The following is a 27,441-nucleotide window of genomic DNA, read 5'->3' on the forward strand; positions in this document are numbered from 1 at the left end:
AACACATAGAGTGCATTATGACTCTTAATATGAGCTCTTATGGCTGTGTTTGAATCCTTAGCAATCAGTTTAACTCACAGTACGTTTGTTTCACTCTTCACCTGTCACCTGTAGCATGAAGCATATGTATCGTTGCTACGGTGACCAGTAATTTAATATCTGGAGCTCTGATTGACAAACATCATATGATGGTCATCTGTGCGTGTCAATCTATCTATTTAATGGGACAAATAATAATGATATTGTTTTGTTTATTAAGGTTTAGGGAAACAAAAACAAACAAAACAGACATGGACTTTGTCTTTTTTCATATGCATGTCAAAGCTGCATATGAATACTCTCTCTTACCCCACCGCTCTTTTTTATTTCATCTTCTGCCAAAACCCAGAACAACACCGCTAATTTGAGCAGCATGCTAACACACACACACACACACACACACACACACACACACACACACATACACACTTCACTTTCAGCACCACTTCACACACAAGGAGGTGAGGTCGTCGTGTGTTTTCAAATTGTGTGGACAAAGCCAGATGATTTGAAATCAGCAATCTGCTGACTTTAACCCTTCAAAACCTGTATCGACATCAGTTTTCTTGTGCTACGATCAGATATCTTTAACAAGCTATTTGACCCTTGAAACCTGAAAATATTGCTTTGATTTATTTACCTAAAACTTAGTTTTAAAAAAGAGGGACGATTATTAGAAAATTATCAAAAAAAATAGGAAAAATATCCAGAACACTAATTTCATATAACCATTTTATACTTAAAATTATAATAGAGAATAAAATATAAAAAAAAATATATATATATATAATAAATGCATTTTTTCCTGTGCATTTATAGGTCATTTCCTTGTTTGTTTTATTTTTGGGTGTTGATTCCACTTTTTGTGGCAATATTCTTGTAACTTTTTTATTTATTTTTAATAATAATAATAATAATAATAATAATAATAATAATAATAATAATAATAATAATAACTGAATTATAATTTTTATCTAATTATTGAAATTTGTGGGGTTTTTTTTTAAATTAATTAATTATTTTTTTATATTATTTTATTTCTTTTCTTTTGTTAAAAATGAGTGAAAATGAGTTTTCAGGGAATCTGTATATTCTCACAATGTGATATATGATAAAACATATATTAGATTTTCAGTCCTGGTCATTGGAGACAAAATAAGTTGATTTTCTTTAAACAGCTCAAACCACAGGCGCACAGAAGCATTTAATCGAGGCTGTCTAAAAAATAAAATCATAAGTCATCAAATTTTAACTCTTTGTGATCAGCGTCAGCCTTCAGTGTGTAGGGAGCAGAAACAGTTAACAGGCAGCTGACGGACTGGCAGCGTTTGTGGCTCCCTCTGTGGTACCTGGGGCCGCCTGAAGGGGCCAGTATGGCTCACCAAACCGCTTCCCCGTTACCCCCCCCCACACCAACCCCATCCCTCCTCCACCGCGGCCCACCGGGGACCGCCGGCTCTCCTACTGTGCCTTCTGCAAGACCTGGCTTAATTTAATTAATGCTGTCGACTTTAAACAAAACCACATCTGAGCCGAGGAGAGAGAGAGAAGCAGGGAGAGAGAGGGAGGGAGCAGGAAATAGCCAGAGATGGGAGCACATCGCCCCGGTCAGATCGCTGACAGGATTTAATCAGTCCAGGGTTTGAGAATACTAAAAAAGGATTCCTTCTTTAAATGACTGATAGAAAAGGAAAATGTGGAGCTTGTAGGGAGCTGAAGATGAGACTCTTCACTTTCTGGATCCTCTAGATTAAAACTAAAATACTAAATGATGAGCTTCAGGTAAAAAAAAAAATGTGATTTTATGGTTGTTTGGCATTTTGAAGATTAGGTTTCTCACAAGTTGCTGGTAGACACTTTAAAAGTCTGCTTTTGTTTAGAGGACTGAAAATGATGTTATCACGACTCTGAGTGTGTATTGATGGATTCAAATAGGACATGAAATGTGAATTCTGGTTGCTTATTGATGTATATGTATATGTTTGTATATGTTCACCATTATTTATTGGTTTATTCTGTTTTTTTTCCCCACAAATACATATTTTTCATTTTTTTTAAAATATTCTAAATGAAGTATTTTCAATTCAATTTAATGTTGAACCAGGAGGATGAAATGAAGACGGACTGTCGTACATTTTGTGTTTTATGAAGTGATTAAACCAGCATTTGAGCTTGACGCTGAATTTGTTGAAGATAATAAATAAACTTTTGCTGGAGAAATCTAACAATTATTGATAGTTTTAAAAGCAAAGCAGGGAGCTTTAAAACTTCTTTAACTGTACGAGACACTCGTATACTAAATGAAATTCTTAAATTCTCTAAATTTCAGAGATTCTGATAGATAAATGACACCTAACTTAGTATGTATTCAACATGGATATGTGCCATTTTGGATATGAAGTCACATTTATTCTGACAATTGACAAAAATTGTGAAATTTTGCAAACCAGTTCCTCTACAAATATTCAGTTGGGTTTTTTTATTTATTTTACTTTTGTCTTGATGATGAAAACAATGTTAAATCTAAGATAATAAAAACATATTGAGTAACTAAGTATAAATTATTTATTTATTATTTATCAATTATTCATTTATTATTATTTATTCAAGATTTATTTCTCTTTTCAAATGTTCCGAGTTTATATGAAAATATAACGTCTTTTAAAAAGTGAATTTAAATAATAATATAATAATAGATGCAGTGTAAATTTCAAAAATTTGCTTTTTGATGAGAAAATAAAATCAGGATTTTTCTAGTTTTCCATTCAATCTAAAGTATTTTATATTTAGTCAGATGAAATTTGACTCTGCTTGATATCAATAAGACAAACTTTGAAACACAAGATGATCCTGACAAATAATAAGAATATTTAAAAGATGCGCCAGCCTTTAAAAATCACCTCCAGTTAATCCAACTGGGCAGAAATTAACAATTTAGGACTAACAATGCTGTGTAAGCAGGTTCCACATTATTAAGGATGAAAATTATAATAAAATAAAACTTTTCATCAAGTATGTGTAAAGTGTGTCACAGAAATACTCAATGTGTGTTCATCTAAACATGTTAACTCTCCCTGGGTAAAATCACGTCACATTCACAGACTAATAAGTGGACTGTGTGTCACCATGGAGAGACAAAGTGTGTGTGTGTGTGTGTGTGTGTGTGTGTGTGTGTGTGTGTGTGTGTGTGTGTGTGTGTGTGTGTGTGTGACACTGGAAGAGAAAATAAAAGCAGAAAATAGCATTACAGAGACTAACAATTAACATTAAACACGCTCATGCTGACAGATATATCATTTTATTTCTATTTCCTTTAATAGCTTCATTTTCACTGTGTCATTATAATCATTTTTGGGGATAATCTTGATATATGTGTGTGTGTGTGTGTGTGTATGTGTGTGTGTGTGTGTTTATTGTCTTTTCAGTCAGCATTAGCAAAGCTCTGAGGACGAACTGGAGACTCTATCAGCCCGAACAGCAAATTAACTAAAACAATCATATCTAACGGGAAAAAAAGTGCTGTTATACTCCCAACACCAACAAAGAAAAACAACAGCGAGACGGCACTCTGCAACCTGCTAATGTTAGCGACTGATGCCTAATTTCCTTTTGATTACAAAGACATCCCACGCTCTCCTCTCAAGTGACGTTTAATTGTTTCTCAAAGTAAATCATCAACTCAGCAAACTAAATTTGACAAACAACAATAACAAACTTGCAGCGCAGGGAGACGGGAGGGTTGGGAGGAAAAGGGGGGGGAGAAAAGAGAAATGAATTAATTAAAAGAAAAAGACCCATCGCCTGCAGTGGATGTGAAACAGAGATGAAAGGAAACAGACAAGACTTTTTGCCTTAAATGAAGTGTGTTCACAAGCTGGAGCATATGGGAGGGCAGCGGCACAACAACAAGGAAACAAGTTTAAACACACCGAAATGAGACTTAAAATCTTTCTGCATTCATCAGAGGAAGTGGAAATGCAAAAAAGCAGAAACAAATAACTATGTCGGTGCTCCTTATGTTAGAGATCTTAAACAACAATAACACTCTGATATGGTTAAAACATAGTGAAGAGAACTGGATGCAGCACTGAAGGTAAGACAAGTTCAGTTGCACATGAGGCTGAAAAACTTTCATGCATAAAATTACCAACATATATTCTCATCCCAAGTCGTCACATATTGCCGCTTTTGTCATTAGAGCTCCACGTCTACATATTACGCTCTAAGAAGCCGTTACCAGGATGTCAACATCATGGTGGGATGACACTGCATGTGGTTATGTTTACGCAACACTTGTATAGATATGCTGTGTGGAGCATCCAAAATTTCACAGACACGAATGTCAACTGTAAGTGCAATATGGCTGGAGGAATACAACCGCGTGGTGGTATATCTGGTTAATATTTGATGTATAATTTGAATTTTGCTGTTACAGTCAGAACTGGAACCAGACAATGCTGCATATAAATGATACGATATGATACGATACGATACGATGCGATACGATGCGATGCGATACGATACGATACGATGCGATATGATACGATACGATACGATATGATACAATACGATGCAATGTAATATGATACGATACGATACGATGCAATGCAATACGATACGATGCAATGGAATGCGATGCAATATGGACACCATACAATACCATACCACATGATACGATACCATACCATACCATACCATACCATACCATACCATACCATACCAAATGATCATTTTTGGCTCAGTGGCAGCAAAATCAGGCAAGTTTCCAGATTTGCTCTAAACTAAAGCATTCCAAGAGGCATGGCGATAGATGTTAAAAACATTAGCAGGTTTATTTCTATTGCAGCCACCACACTTAGCTGTCATTATTTCCAATCATAGGCAACGTAGGCGTGTTATGCGAGCCATAATGGAAAAGCAAGCCCCTTAAACGTGGGAGTGGCCACATATGAGGGATTCTTACAGTGTTGTCACGGCACATAGATAATTACAGCAACCAGCAACTTACAACCCATCCTTTAGGGTTCGTGTTTTGGGTGTGAATCATGTCAATGAGGGTCCTCACATTTTTGGATGTACAAGTGTGTGTGTGTGTGTGTGTGTGTGTGTGTGTGTGTGTGTGTGTGTGTGTGTGTGTGTGTGTGTGTGTTCTGGCTGTTTACCCATAGCCAGTTTTCTCACAAAGAGAACTTTTGTTTTTGGCCACTGTGTGTTGCCATAGAACCACGCACAATCACACACACACATGCACACACACACACACACACACACACACACACACACACACACACACTCTTACATTACAGGCATTCCTCTGTGAAGCTGTGTTTGTACTCAGAGCAGGTGCAGGCTGGGCAGACAGAGAGAGAGAGAGTGTTTGAATGTGTGTGTGTGTGTGTGTGTGTGTGTGTGTGCACTACTTCATGTCTTTAGTGACATTCAGCATAAAAACATCACAGAAAGTTAGATCATCTGTAAATCTGTGACGTCCGGCGAGTTCATCATCATCATTCAAAAACAGCACGAGAAAATTCTACTTTATACATCTGACCCTTTTTATAGTCAGTCTGTTTTATTCTTTTTTTTTCTTATTCAGGACTCCTGTCCCATCAACTGGTTTTCATCATCATCATCTATACATTTTATATCCTAAATCCAGTGAAATGTTTACGTAATGTCACAAACACACTCTTTTTAACTACTATACATGCGGGAAAAAATCGATACAGCGCAGTATTATGATATTTTGCTTGGCAATACTGTATCGATACATGGACACCATCGATTTTTTAAAAATTATCAATATTACTAACACAAATTAAACTTCGGGTAGCCTCCTAGAATAATAACATCAATTGCTTTTTCAGTCCACTAAATACATTTAGCTGCAATAAACATGACTGAAGTGAGATAATCAGACTTTATCTTATTATATAAAACAGATGTTGACAAAATTTTCCTTTGGGGAAATAATTTGCATTTGAAAAAGGTAATAAATCATAATACAAGTTATCCCAAACCTCATCATATTGCAAAATGTTTAAAATTGTAATAATATTGTATCATGACTTAAGTGTCATGAAAATATTGTATCTCTGGTGACGTGTTAATGAAAAGCAGACAGATTTTTACGGGTTTTTTGACTCAGTGGGGTTCTGTGGCCCTCAAACGGTGTTGCTTCCAGAAAAACTCGCATCCTGTGTTTTTAAAATACAAAATCTTACTTCACTGATATAACATGTTTGATAAAAGACATACAAATTAGAAGAGTGCTTTCAGGGCTGGATACTGGTTTGGCTTATAGTATTTGTCATGTCTTATTCCTGCCTTGGTTTTGTATTTTTTACTGTATTGACCAAATATTACTATGTTGTCTATCTGTTTTGTTGTTGTTGATATTTTTAAGTTAACAATTGTGGCAAAAAAGAAGAATGCTTTCAGTGTGCAATCAGAAAGTAAATCAAAAGTAAACCGCTTATTAAAATGCATATTATAAGTATATAATTAATGCAATCGCTGTTATACTATATTTACAACACCTTAAATAATACTAATATCAATATTTAGATATAAATTAATAAGTAGTTAATGAAGCAGATAAAAAGCTAAAAGTGTAAATCAGAGAGAAATAATTTGACTAAAACGGTAAGTGAACAGTTTATCTTACATATAACAGCTATTTGAATCTTATCTGTCCTAAATTTTACAGTGTTTAGTATCCAGTTAAGTTAATATCAAATTTCCAATTAAAGCTTTATTTTAGGATCCTATAGCACTCAGTAAACCAACTTAACGCCACCGCTTCACAACTATGTTTGAAATGTTTCCATTAAAAAAGATTCAGCTTCACTGATGCTCAATACACACACACACACACACACACACACACACACACACAGATTATATAGACTCAAGCAAAAATTTCCTAAAAATCTTTTTTTAAAATATAGATCTCAAGCTCAATAAAATTGTCAAGGATAAACAATAAAAATCTTCACATCAAAAGATTAAAGATTTGAATTTTCTTCCGAAAAGAAAAAAAAAGTCGAGGACAAACAGCTCTGTCGGCTGCTGAGAGCAGGAATGAAAACACATTTCAGCCTCGTCGTCGTTGGCAGCAGGTTTGGAGGCCGGACCATCCGAGGGAGAAAAAAAAAAAAAATTCAGCAAAAGAGCAGGAGTCTCTGAACAGACAGCCGAACGCAGAGTCTTTATGGGACTGATCTGAGCAGCTGACGGGGTTACAGGTTCAAATCTCTGCAGAGAGGCACTAACAATGAATCTCATATGTGACTTTCTTCTACAGTTTTGAGTGCCGACAGGAGACAGTCTACAATAAAAACATAACTGCATCATTGTAGGATTCATGCAGTGTTTTCTATTGATCTGATAATAAACAGGCTGAGGGCAGAGTAACGTCTTATCTTGGCAGGTCATGTTTCTTTTTCAGGACATGTTACTATGGGATACTACGTGTGACTACATGTGAGTGGTATAAGACATATTCTGGGATGGTTTTGATGAAAAAAAAGGTTTAATGTAATTTGAAATTGTTTTTTGACTTATTGTCTACAGGTCAATGTCATTCTAATAGTTCCTTTTATTTTTAAGTTGGGATAGATTCTGCAATAAGGTGTAATAGCTGCAAGAGTAACTTCAGTATTTTTCAATCTGGAACCAACCATTTTCCAAATTGCCAAAACGTTGCATTGTAACCACTCAGGGCGCGTTCCCACGGTCACTTAAAGTGCATGTTGTTATACAGTGATTTCGCCCAACACTTAATAACAATCTGAGCCTGTCAGTGGCAAAAACAAGCACTTTTAGTGGATGTAAATGATGGTGGAGTGGTTACATTGCAGCTTGTTTCACCTGCAGCGCTGTCATTGTTGCACTGGACCAATTTAAAAAATAATTGATCCCATTAGTCACTCCTGGTTAAAAAATACCAAATATGTATCTTTCTTAATTTGTTAGTGAATCCGCAAATAAAAATTTACACACTAACTTTGGATATACCAACAAAATCTCTGGATACACACAAAAACATGAACGAATAATGAAGCTGTTATCATTGTCAGAACTTTAACATAATGTCCAAAGAGTGTTGTTTAAATAATTTTGGTCCTGAGCAAAGTTTTGAGCTGAAAACATTGGAACCAAACCCAAAACTGAAGTGATTATGAAAATGAACACCTGTCAGCAATCTAATGCTTTTTCAGAATAAAAGCCACAGCTCCAAACAAGACCTCTGCGCTGAAACTGACTCATGACACAACAGGACTGGCTATTCAAGCAGCTAAAAAAAAAACTGGACAAATTTCCAGAAAGTAAGAGGTATATAGCTACAAAGCTCTCTGTACAGTTTCTGCTCTCTCTCACAACTGATACTCGTGCCAACAAGCAGGCAGAAAGTGCCTCCGAATTTATTTTCCTGCAGTCAAACCACCTCTCCATTTCACAGGCGGCGGATCCTCTCCTCGTTCCCGTCCTCTTGATGTGAACGGGAGGAAGCAGGCAGGATTACTCACATCACAGAGGTGGAAACAGAGAGGGTTAGAGCGGAGAGAGGAGACGGCTCAGAGCGCCGCACACATGAAGGCAACGCGAGTACAGAGATCCAAAACCTGGATCACGTGACTGTCGACACCAGACTTTTAAAACCGTGCCGGTAAGTTGGTCAGACAGTAGTGTGGCGTTCTTGTACGGCACAAAAGTCCCTTTTACACTGCCTGTTCAAGGTGCTAATATCTCGCCATTATGCCGCCTCACTGTTCCGTATGTAAGTCACGATGCTGAGATAGGGGGACAGAGTTGTCTCACCTTTTAGCCAACACAGGAGATATAAAAGTACCAGAATGGTTTCTGCAGGACAACCCGCATGACTGGACCATGTGCAGGATGGGTGTGACAGTTTGATGGCTTACTATGTTTGGCAACCAACCGCAGCAGATTTAAAAAGCAGCCAGCAGTTAGCAGTTAACTCAGAGAAAGAGATCAGTGGCCGAAAATGTCTGAAAATTCAGAAACAATGACATCAACCAGCATATAACAGCAACAAATAATGATTGCTGTTGCCATTTTATGCCTTTTTTGGTGTTTATAAAGTGCTGCCAACTTGTATGTTATATGTCACACGAGAGGCTGACGCTGTTAGACGTTGCACCTCATTTTCTTCCACGATGCCAGCATGCTGTCTAAAATCACACACTGTGTAAAATGCAAAGGATGCATAAAGAAGCCTTAGTAACCTTAGCAACATTTAAATAGGTGAAACCACAATCATAGGATTGTCACAACATGATACATAAACATATCTAGAGCAGCTGTGGCTCAGGTGGTAGAGTGGGTTGTTCGCTAATCAAAAGATTGGGTGTTTGAGTGCATATGAATGTTTAGGTAAGCAGTTAGCACCTTGCCACACTCAAAACATCTGCTGCCATGACTAGATTTTTACATTTTTGGAGGTGGACCTTTTTATTAGGATTGCAACTGGAATGTATTTGCCACTTGGTAAAGCATTGCACCACATTCTCGGAGAGCAGAGTGTATTGTTGTCACAGATGGAGCAGCAGAACAACAGGCGCAGTGAAACTTAACAGTTAATTGTGTTAGCTTCTCCTCTCATCTATTGATCTGATTAGCTCTGACTGGATAAATTATCTACGCTGTGACTCAATCTGCTGCCGAAGGATAAAAATAACTCATGATTCACAGCAAAAGTCTAAATTTAGCGAGAAACGCTTGTAAGTGCTGTTGCGGAGGGCATGAACAAAACATGGAGAAACACAAAGGCTGCAAGTGGCGCAAAGTGCTGCTGTTCATGAGTAGAGCATCCACCAGAAGCTACTGTTGGATTGTTCTTTATCTCATGTTTAATATATACGTTTTTATGTGCAGGAATATGTTTTTAAGATTTCACTTTATGTGCAGTTCTTATTAATTTAGTGTATATTAAAATGTACTTTCAAATGGTTTCATATGTATTTCATGAATGCATGATAATTGTGAGATCAAAAGATTATTAGTTTTACTTTTATGATTTCAGTAACAATTATTATTTGTGTTATTTTTGTGTATGCAAGTGTGTAGTTTTCATGTCTTTTGTTCATCTATATCAGCTAATAGAGATCGTAATAAAATCAAAATCATAAATATAAAATCTGAATTATTAAAGTAAGCAGTGACTCTACCTGTAAGATTTAAGGTAGCAAAAAGTACATGAGGATTACAAATGCGTGGTACTATAATAAAGGTACTTTCCAGCCCTGGAATGTTTATTCTAATAGTTAATTCATATAAAAATAAAGCAACAGTCCCTTTTGTTTGACATCTTGTCTCTCTCCACAGGAAACGTCTCATCCTTCCACTTCACACACACAAAAGATGAAAAAACAACACCGACCTGTCAAACAAACCACGCTTCCTCCCTGCTTTTTTCTTTTTTTTGTAACACCTTTCCTCTCCTCTCCTTGTTTCCCTTCCTTCCTCCTCCCTCCTCCTCCTCCCCCTTGCTCCCCAGGCTGATGTCGAGGCGGAGGAAAGAGAGGAGGAAGCGGGAACAAAGCGGGCCGAGGCCACAGAAAGGCGGACTCCCGCCGAGCCAAAGAGGCGGCTGACACGCCGTACATTCAGCCGTCGTTAACTGGCGATTAATGAGGTCAGCAACAAGAAAAAAAAAACCTCTCCACATGTAAAACACCTCAAAGTCAAAATTAGAAATAAATCTAAAGAGCACCACAGCTGCTGCTACAGATTATTTTCATTATCGTATTTCATTATAAAGACATACACACATCTTCTGCCAGCGCCAAACAAAATATACATTCAGTTCACAGTCAAAAAAAACCACAAAATAATCACTACGAGTAGCAAAATTTTAGATTTTCACCTCTTAATTGACTTAAAAAAAATCATTATTGATTGATCAAATAATTTCACCAAAACATCACACTTAAAAAAATGTGCAAAATTAACCAAAAAAAGTTTAAAAACGTGACGTAACAACAAAAAAAGCGAGGAACTCATATCAGTTTTTAAAGCTGCATTAAACGATAACAAACTACATCCTGCAGGCGAAGCAGCAGACGAGCAGAACACCAACACCAGGTAACATGAAGACGGCAAATAAAAAGTGAAATATGTGAAGCATCAGAAAAACGTCCTGCTGCTTCGGCTCCCGATTCAGACGCCAGCCGGGCTCCGGGCCTCACATCCACAGCTGGGGTCAATTCAAGCGGCAGTACAAGAGGAGCACGATCACTGATCAGATAGTGATGTTTTCTAACCAAATATTTGCTGTTTAGGACTCAAACTAACACTGATTCAATGAATCATTTAGTCGATCAAATGCCAGATAAAAAAACATCTATAACATGCTCTCAAAGGTGAATGGTGACGACTTTGAATGTCTTGTTTCGTTCGACCAACACCCACAAATCCTTAAAATCTGAGAAACTTTAACAATCAAATGTGCAAAGGAGCTTTTCAGTAGTAGTTTTGTGTTTTTGGAGGATGAATCTTTCTTCTTACTTGAACAAAATAAACTGAGTTTAGTCCTTCAACCAGCATAGACTGGAAAGAGCTTCAGTCCAAAATGCCCAAAATCCCAAAACCTATTAAATAAATTAACTAATTCATCAAAAAATTGGCTACATCAGCATACTGGTCGAATGATTTCTTTCTTCAAAGACAGATTAAAAAAAAAAAAAAAAAAACTTATTTCAGCAACACTTTATTTCACTTAAGCCTCCATATTTATCATTTATAATAAGTATATACACATGTAATAAATGGTTTATAACACTATCGCAGGATTTATTAAATTATAGCAAACTTATGCCAATTTCAAGGCCTTAAAATAGTCCTCTATTGTTAAATTTCATCATCCCATGTTTATTAATGTATTTGTTATACGTGAAGACTCTGGGTGGAGACAGGGTGCATTTGTGTCCCCCAATTAAAATATATTTATTTTGACTCACTTCCAAGATGTTATTATGTGAATCAAAATATTCTAAAACTCAAACAAACAAAATAATAATTGTGGTCACACACAGTACATTAATAAACACTTGCATATATATTTGTGTTGTATTTTTACATTAGTGTGACATTAGGTTAAAAAACTGGGCGTTTAAATGTTTTTTTCACTTGCTAGATTTTTTTTATTTCATTCAGAAGAGTATTTTTTTGTCAGTATTGTCTATTCTGGACTGAAACTCTTCCAGCTGATTCCTAAAAACAGGAACCGACAACAAAAAGCCGACAGCTGTTTGTTACCAGCTCAGACAGCAGCAGCATCTCCACAAACTCACAAAATCTGGCAACGTTTGCAGCTTCTTTTCTTCCACCACTCTATGATTTTTAGGACTTTCATCCATTCAAACCTTTACAAAAAACCCCCCCCAAAAAACAGCTCCAACCAGCAGCAGAGCACATCGACAGGTGAGTCCAAAACGCCACAGAGATCCAAAACTAATCACTGACTAATAAATCAATGAATTAATTTATAAAAGCAGAACTGAGGAAACCAAAGCTGATCCACTTCATGATTTTATTCAGTTTTTATGTTGAGTTTTTAAGCTTCGTGTTTTCAGTCATTTAGAAAACATTTCTATACGACTGCATTTCTTCAGATTTAGAACAAAAGAGTTTTTTTTTCTCTATTTATTCTGGCGTGAAACTCTTCCAGCTGATTCCCCAAAAATAGGAACCGACAACAAAAAGCCGACAGCTGTGTGTGTGTCCAGCTCGGCTCCAACAGCGGCATCGTCCTCACCTCGACAAATTCACACAACCTGGCAACGTGTGCAGCTTTTCTCCGACAAAACCAGCTCAGCGATTCCAAACATGCGGGAGCATCAGCAGCCTTTTCATCAGGCACACAGCAGAAGCAACGATAATACCCCCGAAATAATAATAAATAAAAATGTTATCACTTACTGAGGATGGCAAGCCGGGAGGGACCTTCCGCACTTTTTTTGTGTGAACCTCTGAAAGACAGAGAAGAAAAAAGACACAAAACAATACATGAGGGTTTCACAGGCCAAGAGGCTTTTTATTTCTCTTCTTAAAGGACTTTCTGGTTTGATTTGTTTGAATTTAATCGATCACCCAAAGAGGGAAAAGCGAGGCCACTTTTCCCACCGCCGTCGATATGTTTACAAAGAAAGCTTTCAGTGCAAACAGGCGCGACGCAATAAGACGCAGGAAATAAAAAGACAGAACACAAAAAGGACAGGGTTGATTTTTTTTTGGCTTTAATAAAAGGACATGTTTATATTATTTTTCAGGGTTTCTCTCAAGGGGAGCGAGGGAACGCTCTATTAACTGGGAAGGTGAGACTTTGATGGAAAAATGAAAGCATTTTTTTTCTTCTTTTTTTTAAAATTGGCCCGCAGTCATCGACATCGTCGTCGTCGTGTGTGTGTGTGTGTGTGTGTGTGTGTGTGTGTGTGTTTCCTCTCAAGGCTAACGCTACCAAGGCTACACCACGACCACTATTGTCCTGTTTTCTAAAAGACTTCCTTGTATTTTTTTTTTTCTTGCTTAAAGTCCCTTTTCAAAACACACACGGACAAACAGGATGGTGACACACAGACACGGACACCCATGCACAATGCTCGGCCTTCTAGAAAAGAAAACACACAGCGGCTCTGAAATGGGATCAGTGCGGGTTAAAATGTTTCACCAAGGTCACTGCAAAAACTTTCTATATAAATGCAAACTATCATCCAAACTATAGTGACATGCTGCTTCAATTCTGTCTAATACAGAAAATATCAACAATTTATAATGAAATTCAGGCCAAGAATTAAAAAAAAACTATTTGTTTTAACTTAAAAAAGTTAGTGTACAGACTCCCTTAAATTTGCTTTTATAAATTCAGTCAACTTAAAATTTTAAGGCAGCCTGTGCTGACTTTCTTATAAGTTACAACAAAGTTTATTTTTTACATGTTGTTGTATCTTATTATCTTGGATAATATTGTGCTTATATAAACTGACTCTGAGAAAATCATGCGTGCATTTGTTACAAACAGGCTGGATTCCTGCAATTCTGTATTTTTGGGTCTCCCAAGAAAAACAATACATAGATTCCAACTTATCCAGAACTCAGCTGCATGAATTATATCCAGGACGAAAACGTCGGCCTGTTTAACTTCTGTCCTCGTGTGTCTGCAGCACTTTTAAAGTCCGGTGAGATGAATTCAGTATCTATGCACCCAGACAGCGTGTTTGCCTGCTGATCTCAGTCTTGCTCTGACAGTTTGTGCCTTTAAGTCCTTCCTTTTCACTTGTGTGTATTTTTGGTGTGTATGTGATTTTTTTCATTTTGTGCTGTGCAAATAGTTTTGCACGTTTAACCACATGGCTCGGGTGGTTGTTTTATCTTCTGTTTTCTGTTTTGTGTGTTGTACTTTGCCTTTTTAAAGCACTTCAGCGCTAAATTAATACTTTTTACTTACTTATTTGAGCCTTTTCTTAAATGTACTGTATGCTTTTTTGCATGGATGAATTATGTAGTTTTACGTGTATTCAGGCATGGTCACTTTGTTTATTTGCACGATTTTTGCAGTTTTTATGTAAAGCACTTTAAACTGCTTTTGTATGATGTGATGCCATGAAGATACATATGAAGAGAATTGATTTGAATTTGGTTTCAGACAGATCAAGCCGGTGGAGTTAATGTAACATCGTATTTTAGATGATCACAATGCAAATAGAAAGAGAAAAAACATCTCAACAGATGAACGCTGCTGTTCTTATAGTTTCCATTGTTTTAGAAATTTGCATGAATTAAAGGTGCTTGTATCTGTAAAAAAATATTATTATTAGGAAAATGATGCTGAAAATTATTTTTCCAGAATTTTAAAGACAACCTTTTTAAATTTGTATTTAATTTATTAAAAATAAATAAATTGATCTATACACCCTAATTTGTTTTTTTTGTTAATAAAGTGAGTAAAAAAAAAAAAAAAAAAGTACAAACTGTATGTTTCAACTTTGTCACCAAACACACGTTGGCCCAGTGTATGGGGTGCTTGATTCGCTGATGGGGATGACAGGGATTTCTAAAACTAATGTATTTAATGTATCTTTATTTTGTATTTTATTTGTCTAATATATTTAATGCAGTCTAATACAACAGCCCTGCAATAAATCCAAATGGTAATAATTTATTCACTTTTCATTATTTTGGAGGTTGTACTGTCTGGTGCTTTGAAAACTGCACAAAAAACAACTTTGCAACCTTATTGTCGGGAGATTTTACAAAAGGACTGTTGTATTACTCTGCATTTATTGAAAAGAGCATATTTATTAGTTTGATTTCTTGATCAATGATCCGCCCATGTACTTAACAAAAATATAATGCCAAACTCATTCACACTGATGATGCTCTGAGAGTTTTGGAAAGTCAGAATAAGGCCACAGGCCAGAAAACGCTCGGAAACTTAACTCTTCATAGACATTTAGTTACAGACAAAGCTGTTTTAATGACACATCTGTTAACTTTCCCTGTGAGTTTATAGTGTTTGTGTAATGTGGCGTCTCACCCATGGCGTCCATAGGCAGCGTTCTCCTCCGCGGGTTGGAGCCGTAGTGCTGGTAGTATTGACCGGCCGGCTTGGTGGGCGACGCTGCGCCGGGACTCCCCAAACCCATCTCGCCACCCAGTATCGACTGGTCGAGAGACACAGACAGACAGAAACAAAGAGAGAGAGAGAGATTGCTAATCATGTGACCTTGTGACTCAAAGACCAGGAAGGACGCAGCATTTTTCACAAAGAAACTGAACAAAAAAACAAATTTGCAGGTTTCTGAAGAGAAACAAAGACAAGTCAGCCGTGACAGAATATAATATCACCTGACAACCCTTAAAAAGAGAATTCAAACATGACGATAATGAGAATAGGTGCAACCAAAATTGGTTTTCAGTGTGTTGAAGCTCAGCATGTTTTACGAAAAATACTCACCACAGTCAGATGCTAAAGTTTGAAACTCTGTCAGTAGTGTTGTTTGGAAAGTCTGACTTTTGTCAAAATTTTGACACTCAAACACAAAATCGATCACTGGAATGCTGCACAAATTTAAGATGTTGCAAAAAAGTTTGGAAAATAGCCAGAATTAAACATTTAAAACATTCAGAACGACTATATGCTGTATGCTCAAATGTGCTTAAATATGCTACGTGCTCAAAAATCTGACCACTTTTCAAAACAATGTCAACAGATTTTTGAGATTCACATTTGGTCAAATCATATTAAGCGTATAAATTACCGGCACAAAGCGGAGCTCTTTTGTAAAAATCTCCATATGTCAACGCACTTTTCATGAGTTTAAGGTTCAGTAAGAAATGGAGAAAGAAAATGATTGTTGGGTGTTATTTGAAGGTTAAATACCGATGACTTTGAGTTGTTGGTGTCACCGAACCGCCAACCATCGGTATTTGACGATATTTGACTCAAAAATCAGCAACCCAGATTTACATACTGCACCTTCAATGGAGCACTGTTTATCATTTCAAAAGTTTTTAAAATTGCCATTTTTTAAAAGATGTTATCGACACTGTCATCAAGTTATCCTTGACACTGCAACTACAACTGCACATTTTCTTTTCAAAATTAAATCTTGGCTGATTATAAATACTTATTTTTAAAATATGTTTGCACATGCTGCATTCAAATGTGCTCGTGTTTACAGTATTCATGAGAAGTGACCGTATGAACATTCCCCAGATGACGTACTCACCTTGGAAATTTTCTGAAAGCTCTTTGTGTACTTGTCTTTCCATGTCATGAAAACGAGTTCACGAGTGTTGATGACATGTAATCTATTACTACCTACCCCAGTAAATGTAACACGAATGCTAAAGGAAGAATGATCTGAAATACTTCAGGATGCTACGCAAAGTTTTATTTTACTGCAAAATGTCAATATCAGAGCGTCATAATATGTGAAAGACTGACTAATGTAAGGATATTGTTTACTGGTGTGTTGACTCGGATTATATCTGTCTTGTCACCAAATACTACAAAAGTGCCTGAAAAAGCAAACAAATCTGTCATTTGAAGTACGTTAACCCAGGTGTAACTCTAACGTGTCCAAATCTGCAAAAATACAACTCTATTGGGTCATGCAATGACATGAACACACACAAAAGTACTGCAGTATGTATATTTTATTGTGCCTCATGTTTATAGTGCATTGTGGTTTTATGATCTTTGAATTTCAGTATTTTATAACACTGTAGGTATAAACGGAAAAGCCAAACTAGAGACGAGAGCTGAAAAATAGCTATAGACTCTTTGTGCAACACATCAGCTTCATACTCTGTATTGGAACTACGTTAAATTGCATCGGCCTGATCAGATAAAAAATAAATTTAATTCAAATTTAAGTATTATAAGTGGGACTCTTTCCCATCACTACCATCTAACGTTGCATTAGTGGTTGGAATATCAACCATAACTGCAATGGTGTTAATATTTAGTTCATATTTGTGTTACGGCGTGCATGCCTGTGCATTAGATTACATAAAAGTCAATGTATTACTGCCCTAAATAGGTTAATAGAGTAAACATATGGAAGTCCATGTGTGCAAATATTAAAATAAAATAATTTAATCAAACCGAAACTGACTTTTTGTGTGTGTGCGAGCTTGATGTATGGCAGCATTAAAATTGAAAAAAAAAATCAATTTCTAAGTTTTAAAAAGCATGCCTCCTGTCAAAATTAATTACAATTAACTAATCAAAATCCTTTTAACTATTTTTTTTTTCGGATTACAAGACAAACAGAGAGACAGACATATAAATAGATAGTTCAACGTCAGACATATAAATAAATAAATAAATAAATAAATGCCTGCTGGATTTGACTTCGAAGCTGACTAACTTCCCGAAACTTGGCCTACCTCAGACACCTCAAACCGAGCTGATAACGCGAAATGAAACGGTGGCATGTGATGGTATTTACCTCCATGAGAGCGACCTCATGCTGCTCAGCGTGGAGACGTTCATCTCACGGCTCCACGGCTCAAAGTCTAACTTCTCCTTTCTGTCGCTTTTTCCCTCCTCTAACTGTGACTCTGTTTACGGCTCAAACTTAGCAAACCGCTCACACATTGTCCCGCTAATTAAGTTCAATGATTCGGCAGCAACAAGTGGCGTCTGGGCTGATTTGGAGAGAAGAGAGCGCAAGAATAAAAGACAGAGACGGATGGAGGAGAGTTTTTTTTTCAAAGTGGCACAAAAAGTACGCAAGTAGGGAAGAGGTGAAAAAGAGCCTGCGAACCCCCCCCCACCCCCTCCTCCTTTAAATAGACTCCACCACTACTCCGTTAAAGTGTAGATTTTTTTCCCAGCTTTCTCGTTAAGTAATTAGTGTGCAGTGTGTTTAAAGCAGAGGGTGGAGGAGTGTGCAGAGCGGGGGGGTGGGTGGATGTTTTTTGAGCTAATCTGAATTCTGATCAGCGCGTCCGTCCTCTCTGTGGCTGAAAACAAGAGTTAGCTTGGCACTGCCGGGCCAAGGAAGGCTTTTCTCATGCTAAACAGGGCCTAAGTAGGCCAATTACAGGGCCAGCCTCGGTCTCAGAGCCATTCTCCGGCTTAAAACAAAAGGGCCCTTGTCTTAAATAAAGTCAGTCACACACACAGAGAGCGAGAGGGAGTCAGACACAAAGGCACACACACACAATCGCGCACCGATTCAGTCATCCTGTTCCTCTGTCCGTGTGTGTTTCAGTGTGTTTTGGTGTGTGTGTGTGTGTGTGTGTCGTCGGGGGTAAAAGGGGGTTCCCACTAAAACAAAAAGGGTCTCATTGATTGTGGCGCTTTTCTTTCTTTTCTGTTCTTTTCTTTGTTTTTTTTCTTCTCGTACTCGAACATCGAGCCAGGCCGGGCCAGACCTGTCGCCCCGGCAACTAGACGAGCTGGAGGAGAGACAAAATGCCCGTCTGTCTCTCTGTCCGTCTCTCTTTACCCGCTATAGTCTCACTGTCTCTGTCAATTTCACTTCAATATGCACAACTTGGTTATTTTCGACACCGAGGTTAAAGTGATTGAGGTGTTTAAAGGGTACGCCAGAAATGTAAAGTTGGGTGATTAACGGGAAAGATATACGAAAACAATGGTCAAAATCCGAGCAGCAGATTTTAGCCGTTAGTATCGATCAAGCTCCAATTACACTGGATCCTACATTTCCCATGATGCAACAGAATTGATGGCCACTTTCGGTCAGCCCGTTCTCATTCCAAATTTGTTAAAAACCGTCACTTTTGCAGTGTTTTCAGCATGAGAACGTGACACTAAAAGCCAAATTTCGCATCTGCATGACAGAACTGCTGTGTTTTTATACACCAGCATGGCTGCATGGCACCTGTTGTGCTTGTGTTGTCTAAACACGACTACGTGCATCGTCATCGCAACACGTGCATTTGTTGACATCATGGTGGTGCCATGACAGCAGACAGCAGATGTAATTTTTAAGCGTGATATGTAGACGTGAAAGTCCACCGCAAAGCGGCAAAATGTGACGACTCGGGATGAGAACATGTTGGCCTGGTACATTGCCACATTTTTTCAACACACGTCCTGTGATGAATTCAAAGTCCCGCGGCACAACACTAACTTCTAAAAGTGGTTGCCACATTTTTGGTGGATGAACTAGAACAAATATGGCTGCCTTTTTTAGACTGAAACAGAGCATTTGTGCACTTTTTCTCAACTCTGAATCTGTTAGTTACTTTTGTGTTGCTGTGCGTTTTGTGTTTGTTGGCTCGGCTGCTTTGATATTGTTTGTTTTTTAATTGTATTAAGGTTGTTTTAAGTACATTTATGTTGTTTTTAGTATATTTATCACTGCCGTTTTTTAAATTTGCATAGAACTCAAATGCAAAAGCTGGTGGTGAACGATGGCGTGCGAATATTCAGAGAAATGACAATAAAATGAATCTTGAATCTAGGTACTTTATGTTTTGAGTAATTAAGATACTATGCAGCTATAGATTTGCTTTATAATGAAAACATGACAGAAAATAATCTTTAAAAGCTTAAATACAGTAAACAAACAACATTTTACAGTTGGTGTTTCATCTGATACTTTACAGAATTTGAATCCTAATTTGCATCACCATTGTCTCTAAAAAAGATGCTTGTGTGCAAATGAGCAACAATTTGATCTATGTAAAGTGTCTGCTTGTTCCTGCTGCTGGGTTCTTTTAGACCCGTCATACTTTTTACTTTATCTTCATCTTTTAAGAGTTTTGTTCTCTAAATAAAAACGTGAAGATGACAGTGAGCAGACATACATTTTTCTTACGTCTCAGCCATCTTTTGCATTTTCTGGATATGACGTTAATATATTTGAACCGTTCCCCAAACAGCTTGTTTGACGTGCAGGTGCATGTGCCGGCTCTTCTGAGACCTACAGTTACCCAGAACTCCCTGCTTTGTGTAGAGCCACAGATATATTTCTATGCATCCTCATAGGTGTGTAATTCCAGGTTCACTCCTCCTCGCTCCGTCTCTTGTTTCTGTTTTACTTTCTTCATTATCTTGTTTCATCTCTGTTTCTATCTGTCTATGTGTGTGTATCTCTCTCCTTCTCACACACACACACTTACACACAAACACACACAACCAGAGGTCTGTTTCTCACAGAGCTGACTGGGCTTCGGTACCCAGCTGCTCGCAGAGACGATATTAACTAAGATAGATTACCAGAGAGAGAGAGAGACACAGAGAGAGGTAAAAAGAAGCAGAAAGAGAGACCAGGGGGACAAAAAAACAGAACAGGAGAGGAAGAGAGAAGATGGAGAGAGAGAACAACAACAGACCAAAATGGAAGATTCGTCCAAAAAGTAGAAAGGAAACAGATCAGCGTAAATCCCCCAAAAAATAAACCTTTGGGAACCTGGATCAACATCAGCCTTTCACAAGCATTTGAAATATTTCAAATATGAGAAAGTTGGTTTGATTTCTTTCAAAAATATGTCAAAAAAGGCAATCAAAAACTTGGCATTAAATGGCCTGCAAACTGCAGAAATTAGTAAAAGTGACAAGAAAATGACCTGAAAACTCTGAGGGAATATCAAAAAACTATATTTAAAAATTATTAGAATTTTACATTTTACATTCTAATTCAGAACGCATTATTGTTATTATTATTATTATTATTATTATTATTATTATTATTATTATTATTATTATTACATTATAGTATAGCACTTTTTCGGGTCATTTCCTTTCTATATATAACTTTTCCTTTTATTGTAAAAATTTTTATCTTGCAAGCTTATTTTTAGGTCATTTCTTGTATTGTTGCCTTATTCGCATGAGTTCAAAAGAAATCAGTACAGGAGCTCAGGTTTCAAAGGGTTAAGTAAGTGAGATATAATATGTTTAATGAATTATTGTTTATTGTGTTGGTAGGTGTATTTTTCAAAGCAAAGCTAAGCTGTGGCTCCCTGCTTCTTAACTTTATATTAAGCTTTTTAATCAACACACAGACACCAGAGTGGTATCTAAAGAAAGTAAACATGCATTTTGTTTCAGGGTTTTCACTTTAAAGTAAACAGACGGGGCATTTATTAGAAGTGAATATAGTTGTTGTCGGATGCCCTTTTTCAGCCTCCCCCTCCTCAGTTTCTGCCTCTCCTCCTCTGTCCTCATGTGACTGAAACTCAGATGTCATCAATTTCCACCATCCAAAATATGAGAGACGGAGAGAGAGAGAGAGAGAGAGGCAGGAAGAAGTCATTAATTACCAGGAAGTGCTGGCGAGGCAGCGGCGCACCTGTACGCCAGCTTCGCTCCAGCTGACACACACACGTACACATATTTCTGCACACACACTCCTGAGGGAGCGAGGCCCTGAGGCTGCTACCAGAAAGAGTCAAAACCAGCAGAGACAACGAATAAAACTGGCCTCACAGAGCCTGAATACTGTAAAAACACTTCACACACATCCAAGGCTGCAACATGACAATGAATCATTTACGCTGTTAAATGCTAACAATGTAATGCTAGTCTATCAGCTATACTTTTAATAATATGCAAAATCACTCAATACCTATATCGCCACAACTTTTCATTCAAATGCTACCGAAATTGACGCAGACGTTCTTTTGATATAAGACACCATATGTTTAATCGGTTTAGCGGTGAGCCTGCAGCGATATATCAATAATTTGTTGTAAACTTCAAAAATAGGAAAAAAAAGACAGAAAAACCTAAAACACATCATCATCAGTGAGATTCTTCAGTGACAGAAAACTTCTTTCTTCCATGTGTTTTTTCATGCCATCTGCTGGATGTGAGAGGATGGCGGGTCTTTCACAGGGACATTAACTGCAGTATAAACGCAGAAATGTTCGTTTCTTCTTTTTGTCAGCGGTTGACTGCCTCGTAGTAACAGCTGAGAGGGAGAGTTGGTGCGTCCTTATGACACGTCCAACTGTCAATCCTAACTGCATCAGCTTTGATAATTTCACCTTTTGAAACCTGAGCAAATCGGCTTGATGTTTGTCAATAACATGGGAAGAAGACAATGAGCAACAAAGAAGAAATGACCTCAAAATTAGTAAAAATTACAAGAAAATTACCTAACAAATTGATAAAAAGAAAGAATAAAGAAAAAGAAAGTAAAAACAAAACAAGAAAATAACCCCCAAAGTGCTTCAAAAATGTAATTTTTCCCCCCTTTTTTGTTTTCCCTAGCTTTTTTAAAATAATTTTCTAAATATACTAATGTCTTGCAATAAGTGAAACATTTCTTTCAAGTTCCTCATTGCCTTTTTCCATGTTTTTGACAGAATCGCAACAATTTGCTAAATTTCTGAGAGGCGTCTAAAAGCAGCACAAGAAGTGATGTCACACCCGATTTCAAAGGGTTAAATACTACAAAATGCTAAATATTTTTTTAATAAACCCTGAATTAATAAAGATGTGTCACTGCTACAACTGCAGGTTGAGCAAGGCAGAGTTAGAGGTTCGATTTCCACCAGAGTGACAAAGACGATAAGCGTAACATCATCGACAAAGAAGGAAATATATGAAACGTTCAACGACCAATAACATCCAAGCTAAGGACTGATTACCCGAAAATATTAAAATTAAAGACTGAGACAGCCAATCACGTCGTAGAACCGTCATGACAAAGAAAACGGCCAATCACATCAGCGTGTTGGAGTCTGAAACGCCAGCTGCTGTGTGTGTGTGTGTGTGTGTGTGTTTAAAATGATGTCAGAGCAAGAAAAACCTCGGGGACAGATAACAGCAAACACACACACACACACACACACACACACACACACACACACATCTGCAGTAGCACTTGAAGCGGCGAGGGATCGACTTGCCAATGACAACTTCCTCCATCTTCTAACCGCTCCCCACACACACACACACACACACACACACACTCCCAATAACACACACTTCACTCAAACACACACACACACACACACACACACACACACACTCCCAATAACACACACTTCACTCAAACACACACACACACACACGAGGCAGTTCAAAGCATTTCTCCTTAATTAGCGTTCAACGCTTGGCTTGACAAATAAATAGCGATCATTTAAGAACACTAAGAGAGGAATCAGACAGCACATTACACCTCACAATATCTGGCAGCTTCCTGCACGCAATTAGAACGAGGAGAGGAGGAGGCGGTGGAGGAGGAGGAGGAGGTGGAGGAGGAGGAGGGGGGGGATGAAGGATGAGGAGGAGAGATGGTAGTTCAGTGGGAGGAAAAAAAGAAAGGTAAAGATGGAAGTAAAAAAGGGGAGAAAAGTAAGTGGGGAACAAAGGAGTTTAGAGAGGGAGGAAAGATCATAGGGGAGAGAATAAGGGAGGAGGAGACAGGAGGAGGAAGAGGGAGGGAGGACGTGAGGAAGGACACAGCTGGAAATAAGTGAGGACAAAAAGAAAAGTAGGAAGTAAAAGAAGTTTTGTGGTTAAAATGGAAATAATAGAAGGAAAGAACAAAGAAAAGGAAAGATGACAAAGACTAAAAGATGAGGGAAAACATCCCAATTCAGTCCAACGAGCATCACTTTTCTAGCATATCTAGATCTATGATAACAGTCATGTGACTTTACCCAAATGCACAAACTTATTTGATGTCTGTAAGACACAGTGGACCGCAGTGGAGCAACGCCCACTTTTTTAACAAGCATGGCCGACCATGAGGAAAGGAGGAAGCGCAACGCACGTTTCAGTCTAGAAATCATATCGTTAAAGTAATTTGTGTTTTAACAGTTTTTAAAGTAAACAGGAAATGTTATATTATATACATGTAAAAAAAAATCCTATAAAAAATGTACAGCTTTACCCAGAGTTTTTAAAAAAATATCAGTCACTGGAGCGGACGGTGGATTAAAAGGGATCGACAATTTGACTCAAAATGACAAAAACGAATACAGATAGATAAATAGTCATTTTTACTGTTGGTTAAAATACGGTTTACTGCAGTTTACTGCACTGAAAAAACAACAACAAAAAAACAACTGATAGAGTGTCCTGATCAAAAAATAAATAAATTGCGAATGTGAATAACGTAGAAATCCATCACTGCAGCATTTTTAGTGTTTGGAACATATTTGGGTCATAAGAAAGGAGCCAACAGAGACGGGGATAAAAGGATAAAAGTTGAGAAAAAGTTACAAACAAGTTTGGGGTGAAGGATTGTAAAAGAAAAAGGAGGGATGGAGAGAATGAAAGTGAAAAGAGGACAGGGAAGATTTGGACAAGGAAGAAAGACAACAAAGGAGGAAAGGGAGGACAAAAGAGGGAAGACAAAAGCAGGAAAGGAAAGAGGGGAGTGCAGAAAAGATGGAGAAGTTTGACAGAAGAAGTCAAGCGAGAGGAAAAGTAAACGTGATGAAAAGGAGGGTAAAAAGGGGGGATAAAGGGAAGGGGGAAAAGAGGTTGAAGTAGAGGCATTAGTAGAGGAAAGAAAGGGAAAGTACAAAAGGGAAAAAGAAAGGAAAGAAGAATGGGGAGGAGACAGGAAGTGAATGAATGATGGATGGAGAGACAGATTTATACTTAGAGATGAAAAGAGAGATGAAAAGAAAATGAAAAATAGGCTTCCCTGCAGAGCCATCTTGAACTGATCGCTCCCATCATGCCTCAGTTCCAGCTGCCTTCACTTTGTAGAGACATTTTAGTCATTATAGCCAGAAACAAACACATACAGGAGAAATAAAACCTCGAGAACGGACGTTCTTATTTCTGAGCCGCGCTCCAATTCAAAACACAGCTGAACGGCCAACAACTGTACCGATTTGGTTCACTCTTTCTGCTCTCAAAGAGGAAAAAAAACCTTCAAATCTACTGTGCACCACCTGCTCAGCACCAAACAGCTGACAGAGAGACTAGCCGGTGAACGCAGCGGAAAAATTAGGAGCTAACGATTAAATATTTCCATCAGGAGTTGGTGGAGACCAAAAACAGAGCAAAAACAGAGTGAATACTGGATTCCAAATGAATTATGTTGCACCGAACCTGCTGAAAGTTGAAATAAAAGGGTTCCAGCGCATCTTTATGGTCTCATTTTTAAAACTTTTCCATGACATGAGGGCCCCTAAATTTTTTTAATGACCATTCACAATGTATAACACAAACAGAACTGTATGCTAAAGTAAGCTTTACTGCAAATGTCAACTTTTGTAAAAATAAATAAATACATAAATAGTAGGGCTGTATAGAATATTCAATATTATTTATATAGCACATTTAAAACAGTCGTAGTTGACCGAAGTGCTGAATAATCATAAAAACAAGGGACAAAACAACTAGAAAGTAGTAAAACATGATAAATATATGTAATTTTTCAATTTTCAATACAAAGATCCTACAAACCATTTTTTGTTTCTATATAAAGTTGGAATGAACTCAACAGGACATTTACCCTAATGTCCACTAGAGGCTGCTCCAAGAGAAAAATCTGTATTGAAGTAAATATGAACAGCCCCAATGCTTCAATACATTATTTGTATTTTATTATTTGTAATTTATTTTTTTGTTTGTTTTTGGTCCATTAAGAAGACATTAGTCCTACTTATGTATTAACACATTAACACTGCACAGCGTGTAATGACCAACAAAAACTGCTTTAAAGAAACTATGACAGTATTAAAGTATTAAAGAACTGACAAAGACCCAAAGTGTTAATACACTATTTGCACAATAGGTTTATGTCAAATACTAATTTCCCATTAAAAAAAAAAAAAAAAAAGTTTAGGTACCTTGAAAAGATATCAGGCGTAATAATATATTAATTAATAATATATTAATTAGTTGATGTAGCAGTCCATGTAATGTCCTCAAAAATAAATAAATAAATAAAAGTGTCAATACACTATTTGCACAATAAGTTTATATCAGTTTCGCAATTTTTAAAAATGTTTTGGTCCATTAAGAAGATATCAGGCTTAATAATGCATTAACACATTGGCACAGTCGTCTCTGTATGCTCCAAGGAAACTATGACTGTGCTAAAGTGAATGGGAAAACCCCCAATGTGCTAAAAAAAATAAATAAATAAGAAAACTTAGAAACCATGAAGAGAAAAGGAGACTTTAGCCCTACAGATTTAGTTTCCAATTTCAGAACTTCTCTGGCCTGTAGGTTGCATTAAAGGAGGTTTAAGGCCTGTGGGATGCGGGAAGTTGTTGCTTCATCTGTCAGAGATAAAAATCCAAAAGAAGTCCAGCAGAACTGAGCTGCGATGACGGAAACACACATGAAAAATATCTGCCCGCTTTCCAACATCTCACGGATCAAGACTGGGTTACTTATATGTCGCTGTGTGTGTAGTTGTGTGCATGTGAGGATCGGTGCAAAAAGATGCATCACTTGTTCGTGTATGCATCAGTGTGTACACTGAAGTTTTTTTGTGTGTGTATCAGTGTGTGTGTCGGCTCTGTCGTGTAGGCGTGACAGCTCAGTTCTGTTCTGTGTCTGTTACCAGCTGTTGTGCTTCACTCGCAGTTTCCGTATGTGTATGAGAGTGTGTGTGTGTGTGTGTGTGTGTGTGTGTGTGAGATAGCATACTGTTTGATGTTAGACACATCAGAGAGAGGAGAGGGTTAACTTCACTCACAGACAGAGAGAGTAGCTCCCTGGTTTCTCGTCTCCATGACGAGAACCTGTTAGGCAGTCGACTGCTGCACGAGTCGATCAAATAACTTGATCCGTTTTCACAACCGACTGAATTCATGCAGAAACAAAAAAAACGAAGTCTTCCTACTCGAACTTTTGTTTATCATATTAAAACACAAATTAATAATAATGGAATATATTTTTGTTAAAAACATCAAGCCAAAAACTTTTAGTTTCTGCCCAAGCCTGACCCAAGCATGAACCACCTTAGCAGT

General features: G+C 37.4%; 1 protein-coding gene across 9 annotated transcripts in view; it reads right to left on the reverse strand.

The window, feature by feature from the left end:
• tcf4 (transcription factor 4) overlaps positions 1-27,441 on the reverse strand; it is a 279,930-nt gene that overhangs the window by 121,519 nt on the left and 130,970 nt on the right. For 8 of the 9 annotated variants that reach the window (XM_088071478.1, XM_088071481.1, XM_088071476.1 and 5 more), the window contains 2 exons: positions 15,599-15,725; positions 12,985-13,034 (listed from right to left, as the gene is read on the reverse strand). In XM_088071478.1, the coding sequence (XP_087927604.1) occupies positions 12,985-13,034; positions 15,599-15,725 (177 nt within the window). Of the gene's footprint in view, positions 1-12,984; positions 13,035-15,598; positions 15,726-18,020; positions 18,155-27,441 lie in introns of those variants that run through there. The other variant, XM_088071482.1, reaches the window with a different exon arrangement.

This window comes from Plectropomus leopardus, chromosome 20, assembly GCF_026936395.1.
Source record: "Plectropomus leopardus strain MGB_pleo_1.0 chromosome 20, ASM2693639v1, whole genome shotgun sequence".
In the NCBI taxonomy this organism is placed as follows: Eukaryota; Metazoa; Chordata; class Actinopteri; order Perciformes; family Serranidae; genus Plectropomus; species Plectropomus leopardus.